This window comes from Notolepis coatsorum, assembly GCF_963971535.1.
Source record: "Notolepis coatsorum genome assembly, chromosome: 16".
NCBI classification, from domain to species: domain Eukaryota; kingdom Metazoa; phylum Chordata; class Actinopteri; order Aulopiformes; family Paralepididae; genus Notolepis; species Notolepis coatsorum.
In genome coordinates this window covers 99006801-99024484 of record NC_140180.1, presented here as the reverse complement: position 1 = coordinate 99024484, position 17684 = coordinate 99006801, and the positions used below count along the sequence as shown (strand labels likewise).

The window sequence follows — 17684 nt, the reverse complement described above, 5'->3', positions numbered from 1 at the left end:
TACAGGGATTATAGTGGAGACCTTGAAGCAGGCAGGGACCATGGACTTGGCCAGGGATAGGTTAAATATAGTGGTGAACACTAGGGCTAGCTGGTTAGCACAGGACTTAAGTATTCGCCCTGTTATACCATCTGGGCCTGCAGCTTTCCTAGTGTTCACCCCTATAAACACTCTCCTCACGCTGTGCTCCGTCACAGAGAGTGTGTGCTCTTCCCCAGCGGAGGAACTCCCGTCGCGGTAAACGGTGCATCAGTGAGCTAGCGTAGCCACCACCCTACCCAAACCGCACCTAATAGTTCAGCTCGTTTGCTAGGGAGGCGTCAGCACTCACGATTGAGGAGGGGCTGACCTTGTAGTCAGTTATCGTCCGTAGTCCCCGCCTTAAGCCCCCGGTGTAGTTCTGATTCATCTGTGTCTCCAGCCTGTTCCCATATCTCCGTTTTGCACAGCCTTCACCGCCTTGTGATACTGTATGCTGCTCGTCCATACTCGTCCATATTTCCAGATGCACGCCCCGAGTTGTAAGCAGTAGTGCGAGCATTGAGGGCGACTCCGATGGAGTTGTCAACCCATGGTTTCTGGTTAAGAAAAACCAGAACCGCCTTTGCGGGGACAATACTGTTAGCGTTGCTATCAAGCTAACAACAGTATCTGCGAACTCACTGATGTCGCTGGAACTTGATTTTCTTTCAATTATTTGCATTTATTTTACATTTGTTGGACCTTATGGTGTTCTTGTTCTGTTCTTGACTTATTGTTATGTTTTCTTCTTGACTTGTTTAAAGAAGACATGTACGGCCCATGGGGACATTAACGTGTGTTGTCGGGCCTTATAAATAAATTAGATTTGATTTGATTGGAACATGTCCCAGTCGACGTCATCCAGTGCGTCCTGTAACGTGGCCTCTGATTGCTCGGACCACCGCGTCACTTCTCGCATCACCACAGCTTCACGCGTTTGGTGTTTATATCCCGGGATCAGGAAAATGGCATCATGATCTGATTTCCCAAACGGAGGGAACGGGAGCGCTTTGTACCCTTACTTAAATGGAGTATAGCAATGGTCCAACGTTTTCCCTCCCCTGGTGGAGCATGTAATATGCTGGTAGAGGTTTGGCATAACCTTCTTTAGGTTTGCCTTGTTGAAGTCGCCAGCCACCACCATGGTCGCGTCTGGATGTTTGATCTGATACCGGTATAACGTGTCCTGAAGGTCCGCTAGTGCCCTGTCGGTATCAGCTTGAGGTGGAATGTAGACTGCTGTGATGGTGATGGCTGTGAAGATAAAATGGACGACATAAAATGGACAGATGTTCCAGGTCCGGCGAGCAGGAGAGGTGGAGAATCTTAATCTCCTTGGGGGCTGCACCATTTGTTGTTGGTGAGTTCTGTCCACGCGGAAAACAGAGAAGGATTCGGACGGGCTGATAGCTTGATCCGGCGTGAGGGGGGTCAGCCATGTTTCCGTCAGACAAAGGATGTTGCAGTCTCTCACATCCCGTTGGAATCTGATCCTCGCCCTGAGGTCATCCATCATGTTCTCCAGCGACTGGACATTGGCAGTCATACAGAGTTATATGGGTAGACTGGGTAGATTGAGTTAGGTAGTTACGATTACGTTGTAGACAGTGAAGGAAGTAGGTGGGTATAAAAAGACACATTGCTTTACAAAGAGGCCTCTAAATAATTGTATTGTACATGCTATCATACAGAGTTATATGTGTTATATACAGGTGGATAAGTAGGTACAGGTGGATAAGTAGACAGATTTGGATACAGTATATACTGTATATATGCATGCAGTAAATATAAATGTAAATATGCTGTTGTACATGCTATCAAACAGTTATGGGTAGACTACAGTATGAGGTAGATAATTATGATTTTAGGTCTAACAGTGGTATTGATGGTCTAACTGTGGTATTGATGGCCTAACAGTGGTATTGATGGCCTAACAGTAGTATTGATGGTCTAACAGTGGTATGATGGTCTAACAGTGGTATTGATGGTATAATGCAGTGCTTCTCAAACTTTTTCTGTCAGGCCCCCCTTTGGTGGACCAAAATATTTTGCCCCCCCCCCCCCCCCTCGCCCCAACAAAATAGTCATGAAATGGGCCATGTTTAAATTGATTGAAATAACACCAATATTGTGACCTTTCAACTTGGCCCTATATTTTGTTTTCAGAGCTGTCATGGATGAAAAGCCAGCTTCACACAGATACTGTATGTGGTGCTGAATGGTATCAACACCTTAACTGCTGCATCATGAGATACTTGGTGGGCCATGAGATGAGATACTTGGTGCTCAGCACCACACTCTGAAACTAGCTCTCTAGGTGGTATCAGATGAGATTTTCCAAAGAGTTCTTCCAAGAGTTTGGATGGAGATGTGTCAGGAAGCTTTGTCTCAATGTTGTCTGTAAAGGTTTTTTTTATCCAGAGTAACTTGGTGATCCTTTTCTGTGTTTTATTAAATAATGATTTTCAGATTTTGAGAAATGGTATTTTCATGGAGAACAGTGCAGCTGCAACAGATAGCACTTTAGTGATAATTTTCTGTAATTTTTTTTTTTTTTTTTTTTTTTTTAATAAATCTCAAGGCCCCCCCTGTCATACCTCTGCGCCCCCCACTTTGAGAAACACTGGTATAATGTAACCACAGCAACCACCGGATGGATCTCAAAGCTATGGGAGACGGTTGGGGTCAAAAAGGATAATGTGATTCAGTGCAAATGATGTGAAAACAATTAGTTAAAATCGACAGCCCTAATATATCTACTGTATACTGTATATATTCCTTCTATCCAGATGATGGGGCTTGGCAAACCAGTGTTCATTGTACTCATGATGGTGTGTTGGTCCTGTATATTCATCTACTATGGCTATGTGATGGTCCACGACTGTCTCAGAGAGGGCGTGACAGAGAAGACACCTGTCTCCCAAACTTCACAACAGCTGCAGTAAGTTAAGTTAAGTAATACATCGCTTCTGACAGGCATCTTCCCAGATGCGTTCAAAACAGCCGTTATAAAACCCTTACAAAAGAAACCCAAACTAGACATAAAAGTTCTGACCAACTACAGGCCGATATCCAACCTTCCATTCAAGAGACTTAAAAAAAATGTCTCAGTCTAAATAAACAAATTTCTTAAAGTCCACTCTGGATCTCACTTGTATTTATTTTAAGTTGCTTTACTACAGATTAAATAGTGAACTATCGCACAAAGCTTTCTGTTTTCCAAAGGACTAGACTAAGGTGTGAAAGGTGAGGCAGGGAATACACATCAAAGGCTGACATTCCTACCAACACACACAAGGAGGGAGGTGGCTGTGATTGTACTTTTTGGTTAATCCGTTACCTGGCTAGAGGGAATGGGAAGCTGATCTAGACGAGCAATGCATGAGGATACTCCATTGTTACCGTTCTTCAAAATCTAAGTAGGATAAAGCTACACGCCATGATCAATTAGCATCTTCCACTCACAATATTTCTGAGCAGAGATCACTTTGACCAGATAGAGATAATTAATCAGTTACACCTCAATCTAGTAAATTAGTTCAATCTCCCTTTAAATACACATCATACAATATCAACACAAAATTAACTATACTGGGATGAATCACTGCCTGCTTGTGAATGAATGAATGAATGAATGAATGAATGAATGAATGAATGAATGAATGAATGAATGAATGAATGAACTTTATTTAACAGATTGCAGAATGGGTACAATACAGTACGGCTCAATACACACAATTGTTAAGGGGATGCAGACCAGAGAAAGACGTTTGTAGTATTGATTTGTATTGTATTGGTCCACTGAGTAATTCAAAACCACTTTGTACTGTATTTACTCAATGAGGTAGTGTTCATCAAAGGTGCACTATGTTGTTTGGGAGATAAATAGAAACAAGTAGACAAATTATGTCCTTAGAAAATAACTGGGTGTCTGTTTGTAGCTAAAAAGCTATCTGAAAAGTTACCATTCCACTCTTGTTGTTTACAGTGGCCTGGCAAATGTTATGGCTGTCTGTTTTACTGCTGTGAAGCACTTTGAGTTGTAATTTTTGTATGAAAGGTGTTGTACAAATGTGCTCTTCATATGCTGAATGTTGTGCTTTGTCACCTGAATTTATACATTTGCTTAAGTATTATACTTCAGTGGCAGAAAGTGATGATTTAAAAAAGAAAAGTATCGTAAATATCTCTGTTGTTTTCTCTTTTGCTGTTATCGTACAATAGTTTTAGAATTATTGGCATCTTTGATAACTATAAGCCGACAAGACACATATCATGTTATATTCTGTGTTAATAAAAAAAAATATTATAATATACTACAGGGGAAAATATTTCCAATGTTTGGAAACAAATGCTTATCAGTAATTGATTTGTCAGAAAGTTAAATGTTCTACTTGCTGTCTGGTAGTAGATTGGTGAGTATACCCCCAAACGCTTCATCTATTACCTATATTTAAATCCTGAGAGTTGTGGTATATTCCTTTTGAGATACTTTGGTAAAGGTCTGGATGATTAAAAAAAAAGATGTACCATATATACATTACATTATAGATTTGTATTAACATACATCCTGCTAAAAATGAAAACAATTAAATAAAACAATATTTCTGAGTAGAGATCACTTTGACCAGATAGAGAGAATTAATCAGTTATGGCTCAATCTAGTGAATTTGTTCAATCTCCCTTTAAATACACCTCATACAATATCTTGAATTTCCTACTGTCATCTGGACAGGGAACAAACAACCTCTGTATATTTGCTCCAAAACAAAACAATAAAGTCTGTATTTCAGCTAACTCTTTAAGTTTCAGTAATCTGGATTTAATAAATAATTTGTTCTTATGTTCTCTTGAATCTATATTGTGAACTATTCTTACTGCTCTCTGATGTAATATAAATAATGGCTTTATGTTACTTTCATGTGTTACCCCACACTTCCATACAGTAGGTTGAGTGAGTTCGATTTTAATTTGCCATAGAACTGTCAAATACCTTTGAGTTGTTTGAATAGTTCCTGCCGTGTGTAACTGAACTTTGTAATGAAACTCAAAATATTAACACATTCCCTGCCACGCACTTCGAGCATCTTATACCATTCTCTGCCAGTACTGTAAGCCTATGGAGATGTTCACCTTCTTTGCAGGGCTATAACTTTTTAAATTGTATTGCTAAATTGACATTACTATGGCCCATTCAACATCGATTATCTATCGTTCAGGATGTAGGAACGCTTTACTTTTTCATGCATACATTCATACGAAAATACCGTCTAGAATATAAATATGTTTTTATTGTTTTCTGCAGTAATTCCTAGAACGTGAGATATAGGCATAAACGTATATATAGATTATCAAATGCCGTTTGTTGCCGATCCACGCTATTTAAAAAATTTCAACTGTACATGATCCTAAACGTTATGACTGATCATGCACGGATGAACGGAGGGAGGGGGGGTCGTTTATAATTCCGTGATCGTCGTTAAATGCTTTATGTAGTATGGGTGATATATTGATCAGAGCGGTTTGCATGGATAATAATAAACAAACAGGCTGAAAGTAACGTCAGCCTCCTCTTACCGTTGGGCGATGAGACTGGAGCAAAAAGATCCCAGTTATTTGATGGGGATCGAGTCGATCGATTTCCGGTTTGTATAATAATAATACACGCCCAAATCATGTCGATTATTGCGTTATGGCAGCAATCGCTACACATGTGTGTATACAGTCCCGCAACGATATGCGAGTGGCAGGACGCATTTCGCCGATCATCCACCAGGGGGCAGTATTGAAGCGTTGCAGAGTTGTGCCGGCTCACACAGCATCAAACCAGGCTCCGTGAGGGAAATATGAATAACATGGCGAAAATATGAAATATGATCTCAATAACGTCGTACGCCGTGGATTGGCAGAATTCGCATGAACTTGAAACCCGTCGTACGACATTTATGGCGCAGGATGTGTTAAGAGCAAAGTACTGCTCTGGGCTTTCTTATTATGTATTGTGCCTAAAAACAAAAACAACTTTAACTAGAGGTTGTTCTGTAATGTAGCTCAGAACTGTTCTGTAAAGTAATTCAGAACTGTACTTGTTGTATAATGTACCTTAGAACAGGTGGGGGAAAAAAAGGCGTATGAGAAAGTCCTATGGCTCTGATCGTACTAAACTTCTAAAATACTGTGGTGGAGCACTTTTTTTTTTTTTTATCAAAACATATTGTAAACATCTAAAAAACTAGGTTGATATGTCTATTTTAAGTGTATCGGCCAATTTCATGATTTTATATGTCTATTTTATGTGTATCATTGACACTCAAACCGTAAACAAAAAATGCCTTTTTAAGATGTTAGATCCTAATATGAAAGAGGGATCAATAAAGGAATCTTATCTTATGTGATTATCATGTTTTCTGTATAGACTATACAGATGGAAATGAGCTTCTGCTAAATCTGGTGCAAACATGTTTTCATGTGACAATGATTATAATATAAATGCACATTGTCTATAAGTAAATACAAAAATAAAAGATTTTAATGTTCTAGACCTTTTGAGCTGAAATTCTTGTATGAAAGGTGCTTTACTTTCATATGCAGTACATTATGGATTTTTATTCACAAACATCCTGCTCAAATGGAAAAAAGAAAACGAGTCTAAATCTCATTGTAATTATCTATTTTTCTTCCCATATATTTCATTGAATTAATTGTTTGTTAATTTTTTTTGTTAATTAAGTGGGCCTTTAACACTATCAGTGCCTACCTTGTTTACCTTTTTACCCCGTTGAATGCCATCATCCACTTCAATGTTAGCGTTAAAAACGCCTAATCTATGTTTTAAATTATGGCTATGTGTCTAATCTGCCCGTCGCTTATCAATGACTTGTTTGCAGTCAACATTGTCGAAACGTTTTTTTATCGGTTCATTTTCGTTTTATAGCATTTTGAAAAGCCCTCGTTTTCAAGGAAAATATAAAGATTCCGTGATAAAAGACATTTACTGGAATATTCTAGAATACACAAAAACATTGTCATTTTTCGGCCTATTTATGAATCGTTTTCAAATAAACGCTAGATTATCGATAGTATATGTGTACGTATGCACGCTATAGAGGCGATCTGAAAAATTGGTTCTCTTATTTCCTCATCAGCGATCACAGCCAAACAGCCACATCACACATGGCAAACGCTGAAATCTCCGTGAAAACAGGTCTGACTGGTCAAATAGATTCCTTACCTGAGATCAGATGTTATCCAAAAAGATTATTCCAATTCCTGATCGCCATTCCAAATATCGATCACGCTTATTGATTGATTATTGGCTGCTGTAAATATATATTCCAGGCTGATTTCCGTCTCGCGATCAGATCCCTCTTGATCAGACGTCTCGCCAGCACAATGGAGCCAGTTGGCTCCACCTCTACAGATCTACAGATCCCAGGTCAGTCTAATCGACTGACCTGCAGTTACACAGGGATAGACGATAGGGGGCACTTTTTTCCCATCTGAGCTCCTGGAGGAGCTGCTGTACCAACGGGAGACTCGGTTGAAATATGAATTCAGATCGCTAATAAAAAAAATAAAACGATAATTGTCGTCGTCTGCACTCAATGGGGGGGCTAATAAAACGAGATATGACGTCCCTGGCACTCAAAGTGTTAAAGAAAACAATATCATGGAGGAATTTCAATCAGGCTTCAAACCCCTAAAGCAAGCAAGATGGTGCCGCAATGCTCTGCCGCCTCTCTGTGGACTCCGTCAAGATGTGCTTGATTTGGTCATTCTTTTAGGTTTTACTCGGTTTTTATGCACCAACTGCTAGTGCATTTAATGTATGCAGATAGCTCCCAGCATCACTCACATCTTCAACCTATCCATTGAACAGGCTGTTTTCCCCCAAGACCTAAAAAATACTCCCCCTGTATAAAAAATGGAGCCAAAAATTACCCTGGTAATTGTCGACCGGTGTCAATTTTGGGTTCTTTGTCAACGATTTTTGAGAAGGTAATTATTTGAGCAACTAAACGAGTACTTAAATAGGAACAATCTAATGTACAAACTCCAATCAGCTTTTACAAAATTGTACTCAACCGACACATGTTTATTATATTTAACAGAACAAATATGGAAAGAGGTTGACAACGGGAAACTCTGTTGTATGGTGCTACTCGATCTACGGCGAGAATTCGACACAGTGAACCACAATAGGTGGAGTCAAACTGAACAAGCTGGTGAGGAAGGCTAGCTCCATAGTGGAGTCAAGCTGGTGAGGAAGGCTAGCTCCATAGTGAAGTCAAACTAAAAAAGCTGGTGAGGAAGGCTAGCTCCATAGTGGCGTCAAACTGAACAAGCTGGTGAGGAAGGCTAGCTCCATAGTGAAGTCAAACTAAAAAAAGCTGGTGAGGAAGGTTATCTCCATAGTGGAGTCAAACTGAACAAGCTGGTGAGGAAGGCTAGCTCTGTAGTGGAATCAAACTGAACAAGCTGGTGAGGAAGGCTAGCTCCATAGTGGAGTCAAACTGAACAAGCTGATGAAGAAGTCTAGCTCCATAGTGAGGTCAAACTGAACAAGCTGGTGAGGAAGGCTAGCTTCATAGTGGAGTCAAACTGAACAAGCTGGTGAAGAAGGCTAGCTCCATAGTGGAGTCAAACTGAACAAGCTGGTGAAGAAGGCTAGCTCCATAGTGGAGTCAAACTGAACAAGCTGGTGAAGAAGGCTAGCTCCATAGTGGAGTCAAACTGAACAAGCTGGTGAGGAAGGCTAGCTCTGTAGTGGAGTCAAACTGAACAAGATGGCGAGGAAGGCTAGCTCAGCAGTGGGAGTCAAACTGAATGCCAAATTCCTACGTTGGATAAAATAAATTACAAATCTGACTGCTATAGATATTTAATTGTACCCAAAATCCTAAATTTTTCACCCAGATGTCACAGCACTTTACAATAAATTAGGCACTATATGGACAAGAACATGTGCATGCTTATGCATAATGCACCAGCACAGGAGGATACCAAGAGAGAAAGAGAGATACCTGAAGGATTTCCTCAACAGTCCTCTTGATGTAGTCGTTGGACTTGACAACCACCATCTCTCTTGTGGCCAGGACCCGAGTCACCATGTTCCAGTCATGGATGTAATGGACTGTTAGAGTGATGTAGTGAGTGTTTGTCCTCTCTTCCACCCAAAGGACTTTGGTCACAGCATACCCTTTGCTCTAAGGGATACAACATCCTATTAATTGTTATCAGATCTCAATCTTACATGTGAAATAGATTACCAATTTTAAATGTTAGAGATCAAGCGGTTAAAAACGTAATGCGATAGTTTAAAGAAAACAATTTTAGTGCATGAGATCGTTACATTAACATTACAAAATAGGCAATAGTCTGGCTGTCATACCTGACGGAGCTCCTCCATAACACGTTGTTTTACTTTCTCATACTCTCCATCCACATGGCGATAGACTGCGTGCAGACGGCAGTATGTCTTCCACCTGCACATTGCCTCCGAACCTGGATCCAATGTCAAGCCGCACCTGGGCAACCTCCGTAAAGCCTTGTCCCTCTACCACAGCAAACGGTCTCAAATCTTGGCAGCAGAAAAAGAATTTCACCCTCTAGTGTCCAACATACAGTATTGTATGCATGTGCGCGTGTGTTTTGTGCACATGTAATGAGCGTGAAACCTCACACTAGCAGCTCCTTGGTGTAAACTGGTGGTCCCCAGGTCCAGGCTGAAAACAAGGGGTGATCGAGCCTTCGAGGTGACAGCACCAAGGCTCTGGAACGCTCTCCCCCTGGACCTGCGAACTGCCCCCTCTGAAAACTCTTTTAAAAACCAACTAAAACCACATTTGTTCAGACAGGCCTTTGGTCATACATAGGCACTTTTTCTTGTCCTCACTGTTCCTATAGTTTTGTTTTTTAATTAGTGACTAATGATTTTATCCAAATTATTTTATTCTACTTTTGTATCTGTTTTCACTGTTTTTTAACTGTTGTCTGTCGTTGTTGTTGTCATTTATTTCTGATTTTTTTTTTTTTTTTTATATAAGCTGTAGGGTAAAGCACCCTGTGCATTCGTGCTGTGAAGGGTGCTATATAAATAAAAGTCATTCATTCATTCATAAACTCACACCTAAGTTAACGCCTGTTTCACCACCTGAATTGGATCCTCAGGCAGTAGAATGGATGATGCTGTGGTGTGGTACAGTATGTAATGCCTTGTCTCCACTAGGGCAGGGTTCTGTCTGGCAAACAGTGAGCATCTCCATTGTCTTAGTCAGGATGGGGGGGGGGGGGGGTATAGGACAGGCACGCAGACACACACACAAAAGAGGGGAATCTTAAGGGGTAACCTAACCACTGGAATCGCAGAGAGATGAGATAGGGCTGGGGAAAACAGAAGAACACTGAAATAAATACAAATAAAAGCTATAGAAAACACCAGGATACAATAAATGGGGGGAAAAAACTAAATAACCACCACTGCCTAGCGGCTGGCTGTTTTCCAAAGAGGCCTCAAAATAATGTTGATTATTATTATGTATTTATGTGTGTGTGTGTGTGTGTGTGTGTGTGTGTGTGTGTGTGTGTGTGTGTGTGTGTGTGTGTGTGTGTGTGTGTGTGTGTGTGTGTGCGTGTGTGTGCGTGTGCGTGTGTGTGTGCAGCGTGATGCTGTTTCCAAACAAGTCCAGTCCCGCTCCAGGTTGTACGTGTGGTAAAGGTGCCATCAACCTGCACGACCACATACCCAGAGATCAATACAACGACACTCTACGCCGCAGAGCTGAGGAATACAAGAAGTACATGATTAGGTATTTTTTTTATGTATTAAGTATTTCAAGTATTATCTGAACTCATGAGCCAAATAGTTTGTTTACATGGAAAGAAACAATAAACCACACAACTATAACATTTGCAACACAGAGCGACCACCTGCCATCTTAGAAAACAACCAGAATCACACATTTAGCTGTAACCGCAAAGCATGGTGGAATGGAGGGAGTGGCTGGCCAACCGTCTCCAGCATTGCACCGTAGCTACAATAAATTGAATCCACCTAGTAGTGCCTTTAATACTACATTCATATTTATTTTATATTACATGATAAAATAATATAATTGCTGTACATTTTTAATGATGTGGCACAGCTTGATCTATCATATTTTCCTTTCTCCTTTACCCTCTTTCTCTCCCCGTTCTCCTCCTTCACTCTCTCTCCTCCTTCACTCTCTCACATCCTTCACTCTCTCTCCTCCTTCACTCTCTCTCCTCCTTCACTCTCTCTCTCCTCCTTCACTCTCTCTCCTACTTCACTCTCTCTCCTACTTCACTCTCTCTTCCTTCTCTCTCCTCCTCCTTCACTCTCTCTTCCTTCTCTCTCTCCTCCTTCACTCTCACTCCTCCTTCACTCTCTCTCCTCCTTCACTCTATCTCTCCTCCTTCACTCTCTCTCCTCCTTCTCTCTCTCTTCCTTCACTCTCTTTCCTCCTTCTATCTCTCTCTCCTCCTTCACTCTCTCTCCTACTTCACTCTCTCTCTTCCTTCTATCTCCTCCTTCACTCTCTCTTCCTTCTCTCTCTCTCCTCCTTCACTCTCACTCCTCCTTCACTCTCTCTCCTCCTTCACTCTCTCTCCTCCTTCACTCTCTCTCATCCTTCACCCTCTCCTCCTTCACTCTCTCTCCTACTTCACTCTCTCTTCCCTCACTCTCTCTCTCTCTCTCTCTCTCTCTCTCTCTCTCTCTCTCTCTCTCTCTCCAGGACCAGGTCTGATTTGGACACCCTTCTGTTTTCTCCAGCCAACTCTCCTCTGCAGTACCCCATCCAGGGTTTCTTCGTACGTCCTCTCACCAAGACCACCATACCAGGTATCTTAACCCTAACCCTCTCACCAAAACTACCATACCACACAGAAATCAAAGTACAGGAATGGACCTAAAGGTACATAGGCTTTGTCGCTCCAGTGGTACCATAGGGTACGAGCACTGTACCTTTGATGCAGTACAGGGGGGTACTATCTGCAGTGGAAAACAAAGTACTGGCTGGTACCAAAGGCGAGTCGAGTTGAACTGAGCTGGTACCGTGGAGTGGTGGAAAACACTAAGCACTAAACATTAGCTACAACCCTATTGCTACTATACCTATACTACTGCCTACTATGCTACTATGCAACTATGCACTCAGAGTGTAGCACTCAGGTTTGACACTGTATGAGGAACAATACCACTTGCCCATTGCTGCCAGAGGTATTCCCCTCCTGCTGACTTGTTGTACACAATTTGAAAGTCGCTTTGGATAAAAGCGTCAGCTAAATGACTAATTGTAAGCCTATATGTAAATGTGATATGATATTTTGGCCATATTGCCCAGCCCTATAGTAACCAGCTACATGATTTCAGGTTTGATGCTGCATGCTGGGAACTCTAACGGCTACAAGGTAGGTTTGTATACGTCATCACAGTACTCCATTGGCACACTGAAGATGGTCGCTATACATGGTTCCATTAACTTGTCATGAAAAACAATCCAACCTGAGATTAAAGCTAGAGGAGCACTTCCTATCTACATAGTACAGCCAATGAGATTGAAGCTAGGGGAGCACTTCCTATATACATAGTACAGCCAATGAGATTAAAGCTAGGGGAACACTTCCTATCTACATAGTACAGCCAATGAGATTGAAGCTAGGGGAGCACTTCCTACACAGTACAGCCAATCTTACCGTACTCCGTGTGTGCGTGTGCGCGCGCGCGTGTGTGTGTGTCCAGGTATCTCTCCGTGTGTCCAGTGGTGTGCTTGGTGTGGACAGTCATCTGGACAGTCAAGATAAAGGAGTAGGGTTCACAGGTGAGGTCTTCCTCATTCTGACACAGCAGCTGTTCTCTCCTCCCCCTCCTGTTCCTCATTCTGACACAGTAGCTCTTCTCTCCTCCTCCTCTTCCTCATTCTGACACAGCAGATGTTATCTCCTCCTCCTCCTCCTCTTCCTCATTCTGACACAGCAAATGTTCTCTCCTCCTCCTCCTCCTCATTCTGACACAGTAGCTGCTGGATGTTTAATGACTGAAACAGGTTAAACTGGGGATGTTTAATGACTGAAAGGGGTTAAACCGGGGATGTTTAATGACGGAAAGGGGTTATATATTCGTACTGGCGAATCGCGTCTCGCTCTTTCGCCATATTGAGATATACCTCATCTCCAGTACCTACTGTACTTCATTAATGAAACAAATGCACCCATGCACTTGACCAGGCCCCGCCCCAGTGTCCTCCTATAAGACACCAGGCATGGTCACACTCGCCCTTCCTCTTTTTTTGTTTTCCATCATGGACGTGCATTGCATCCCATGAACTAGCTGTTATGAAATGCAGAGAGAAATTTAACAATGTTGGGTTTTCGCCGGATTTGCCAGCCCCTGGAATCTTCTCGGCATGTTCCAACGGCGCGACGGGCCTGTCCTGGGGTTTCCTCGTCTTCTGACAGTGGATCGAGGGACGTTGCGCGATGTTTAGCTGTCGGGCTAACTCGCGATCAGGTAGGCCCTGTGCCATCAGGCATTAATGTTGGCGTTAGTAATACTGCTTGTTGTCCTGTGAGACAACCGAGTTGTGTATTGGCGTATGGGGCAGGATATCTGGGTAAACGTGACTCTGAGTTGGACGTTTTCCCGGCTATCCTGGAGCGCGCTGCTAATGCTAATGCTGTAATGCTGGGTCACTGTTACGTTGTTCCCCGTTGTGGGATGTCACTGCTTTTCCCTCCTCTTAACCGGTTCATTGATGAAGGTCAGTCGGTAGCTAATGTGGGGGGTTTTGCTGAAACTTATTGACCCTTTTTACGGGTAGATGGGTTGACAACAGGGCGCAAGGCAGGTGTGCCCTGGCTTGAGAGCCAGGTAGCATCGATCCTTTGCCCTGGCAGGGTTGAACGGTGTCCCACCCGGAAGACGACGCTTGAGAGCAAGTCGGCCCGGCAGGTGGCAGTATGGACTGATGATGTTTATACCGCCACAGGATGGAATTTAGCTGCGGCCAGTGTCATGGCTCAGCTGACTGTTTTTCTGTCCACATTGCTGTCGGGTAGTGGGGCTGCAGGGCCAGCCGACGCTGAAAACATCATGCATGTTTTTGGGGTTATAGAAATCTTGAATCAGTTGCAAGCTATAACCGCAGGAAGGATCAGGATGCTATCAACTCTTATTAATAGGCATCTCTGGTTGGAGCAGTCTTCCCTTGGGGAGGAGGAAATGTTTCTTCTCCTTAAGGCTCCTCTTTCCGCGGAAGGACTTTTTTGTCGTTCTGCAGAAACGCGGGCGGTATTTGACCTGGGCCCCACACCGCCTCACACCATAATAATAATAATAATAATTTAGGACTTGCTCAGAGGTCATTAATCGGCATGCATGCGATGCATGTATGCGATTCGTCTCTGCGATTAACCCATCCCGTCGTCCTTCCCCCCCATGGGCAGCCGGGAGCAGACAGGCGCAACGTGAGCCGCGCCAGGGGACCAATCCAAGTGCTCCTGTCCGTCTTCGTCAAGGACGCCACAGCGTTAGTGATCTTGTTGTTGTGCATGCAGCCAGAGGTGAGAGCACGGCCTCGTCAGCGACTATGGCGAGGCCCTTGACCAGCGGCCATGTTTCCCCCGCCTGAGGTACCCTGGGCTCTACGTCAACAGGTGTCCACAAGGCCGACAGCCTTGGCGGCCGAGGGATCGACTACATTGGATGAGCACGCCCTAAAAAAACGTCGCCGTCCTGCTGTGTGCAGCCCGCTCTCCGATCAATCCCTCCCCCAACACCAGCGGAATAGGGGCTCTGATTTGTTTCCTTTGGCTGCGGGCCGCGGGTCTTCAATGAAGCGCAGGCGGCCCCACGTTTCGCTTCTCATGGGGACAGGGGCTGACACCCAGTTGATGGCTGAGACTGGGTCTGTCCGTGAGAATGTTGTGCTATCACGTGGCTCCCTCGCCACACGTTCTGCGTCTGCGATTGGTGAGCCTGGTGTTACGTTTGTCACCTTCAAAGGTTGTCAGCAGGGGGACTCGAGGCCTCTTCAGGCTCAGCGCGGGTTTCCCCGACCTCGCCTTCGCCAGGCCGGGTATCACGTTGGTGCCTCCCACTCCGGAGAGCCCGGCAGTGGTCTGGCAGGCGCGCGTGATTTGGGTGGTAGTAATATCACTGCAGGGCTACGGTGTGTAGGAACCCATGGGGGCCTCACACCTTGCATGTCCAGCTGCAGAATAGCTCCTCAGCGGTCCATGCTGGAGGGGTGTTCAGTGGGGGAGCTCTTGTCACCTGGTATGATGTCAGCTTCTCCCGTATCAAACCGGCCCTTTCTGTCGGGGTCCCCCCTTGGGTGCGATTGCCTCGTGGGTTGTATCAGGGACCGATGTCCCGACTCCACGAAACGCCCTGCCCGCACGGTTAGCGGGTCCAGGGTTGGCTACGCACAGCGGGTGGGACCGGGCCGCCTATCTACAGTTCCTAGCGGGCCAGCGCCAAATGGCGGTGGGTGCGCTTTGCGAGTATTATCACATATGGCTACAGCAGTGCCATATGTCGAAGTGGATGGAGAGAACGTTGAGGCGGGGGCTTGTCTTGCAATTCACACAACCCCACCCTCCGTTTTCAGGTTTGGTGCAGACCCTGTTGTCAGGGTCGGCAGCAGTGACAGCTCTGGCCGACGAGATCCAATCTCTGTTGGCGAAGCAAGCCATAGTCATGGTCCCACGGGAGGACGTGATGTGTGGCGTCTACTCCCGGTATTTTCTGGTGCCCAAAAAATCTGGAGGTGTCAGACCTATACTGGATCTGTCCGCGTTCAATAGTCTGATTGTGGCGAGATGGTTCAGAATGTTGACCGTCAAACACCTGCTAAACGCTGTCAGGGTGGGAGACTGGTTCACCTCCATAGACCTGAAGGATGCGCACATTCACCAAGTGCGTAGAGACCGCGCTGGAGCCTCTACGTCGTCAGGGGATACGAATATTTTTCTATCTTGATGACATTCTGCCCCTCAGCCGGTCGGAGGAGGTCGCCAGGTCTCATACCAGGCTGGTGGTGGAATTCCTCACCAAGCTGGGTTTTGCTGTGAACTGGAAGAAGAGTACGCCTCTTCCCAGTCAACAGGTGGAGTACTTGGGCTTGGTTCTAAGCTCAAGGCCCATGAGGGCAACCCTCTCGGAGCGGCGGCGAGTGACTATCCTCGACGCGCTCGGGGGTCTCCGTCCTGGCTGGATGGTTACAGCGCTGTATGTGATGCACCTGCTCGGTATGATGGCATCTGCTCACTCGGTGGTCCCTCTTGGCCTCCTCTTCATGAGGAGGATACAGAGGTGGTTTTCCAGTCTGAGAATAGACCCGGTGAGAGGCAAGTGGAAACGTTTGAAGGTTCCCTTGTCGATACGGGGGGATCTCGACTACTAGAGGAGACCTGGTACCCTCACGAGCGGGGTCCCCATGGGCAACAGGCGGTCACACGTCACGGTCTTCACCGACGCCTCCCTCACGGGATGGGGGGGACGTGTCGGACCAACGCAGTGGGGGGCATGCTGCCCGGTCTGCTATGCACATCAATGTGTTGGAATTGAAGGCGGTCCTCCTGGTCCTCAAGCGGCTCGGCCACTTGGTGGTGGGCGAGCACGTGTTGGTCAGGACGGACAGCACGACGGCAGCGGCGTATATCAACAGACAGGGTGGAGTACGCTCCATCCGTCTGCACCGGGCGGCGTTCGAGCTCTGGCTGTGGGCGTCTCGCAATCTGCGCAGCCTGAGGGCGCTCCACATCCCTGAGGTCCCTTGGTGGGGTTTTTCTTGATGGAAAGCTTTTTCCCGAAGAAGGGCGAGTGTGATCATGCCTGGTGTCTTATAGGAGGACACTGGGGCGGGGCCTGGTCAAGTGCATGGGTGCATTTGTTTCGTTAATGAAGTACAGTAGGTACTGGAGATGAGGTATATCTCAATATGGCGAAAGAGCGAGACGTTCAGCCAGTACTCATATAACTAGGTTATATACATAACCTATTGTTAAACCGGGTATGTTTAATGACTGAAACAGGTTAAACCGGGGTTGTTGTGATGTGTGAAGATAGTGATTGCTTATTTCTCCTTCTAACAAAAGGTAATGGTGAGAAGGAGCTGATCCTGAATCACAGCAGCCTTGCGGAACTCAACGCCCTGCTGGCTACAGTCACCTACACCAGCACCATCTACAGAGTACATACTGGAGACCTGGGTACGACTTAGTAGTTTAAATCTGTACGATCTACTGAGTACATACTGGAGACTGCTTTATACCAAAGACTCTGATACAAGTTATTATACCTAAACACCAGACTACAGGTTACTATACCTAAACACCAGACTACAGGTTATTATACCTAAACACCAGACTCTGATACAAGTTATTATACCTAAACACCAGACTCTGATACAAGTTATTATACCTAAACACCAGACTCTGATACAAGTTATTATACCTAAACACCAGACTACAGGTTACTATACCTAAACACCAGACTACAGGTTACTATACCTAAACACCAGACTACAGGTTATTATACCTAAACACCAGACTCTGATACAAGTTATTATACCTAAACACCAGACTCTGATACAAGTTATTATACCTAAACACCAGACTCTGATACAAGTTATTATACC

General features: G+C 44.5%; 1 protein-coding gene and 1 long non-coding RNA gene across 2 annotated transcripts in view; both read left to right on the top strand.

Annotated features, from left to right (window-relative positions):
• Positions 1-11775: 11775 nt before the first annotated feature.
• On the top strand, positions 11776-12804 carry LOC311242367. The gene is made up of 3 exons (XR_014620615.1): positions 11776-11884; positions 12416-12453; positions 12785-12804. It is a non-coding gene; the product is annotated as an uncharacterized lncRNA (long non-coding RNA).
• A 3455-nt stretch (positions 12805-16259) lies between these two features.
• LOC311243062 (beta-1,4 N-acetylgalactosaminyltransferase 1-like) overlaps positions 16260-17684 on the top strand; it is a gene marked incomplete at both ends in the record, with an annotated part of 39813 nt that continues 38388 nt past the window's right edge. The window contains 2 exons of the mRNA XM_084332133.1: positions 16260-16293; positions 17143-17256. Of these exons, the coding sequence (XP_084188259.1) occupies positions 16260-16293; positions 17143-17256 (148 nt within the window). The remainder of the gene's footprint in view (positions 16294-17142; positions 17257-17684) is intronic.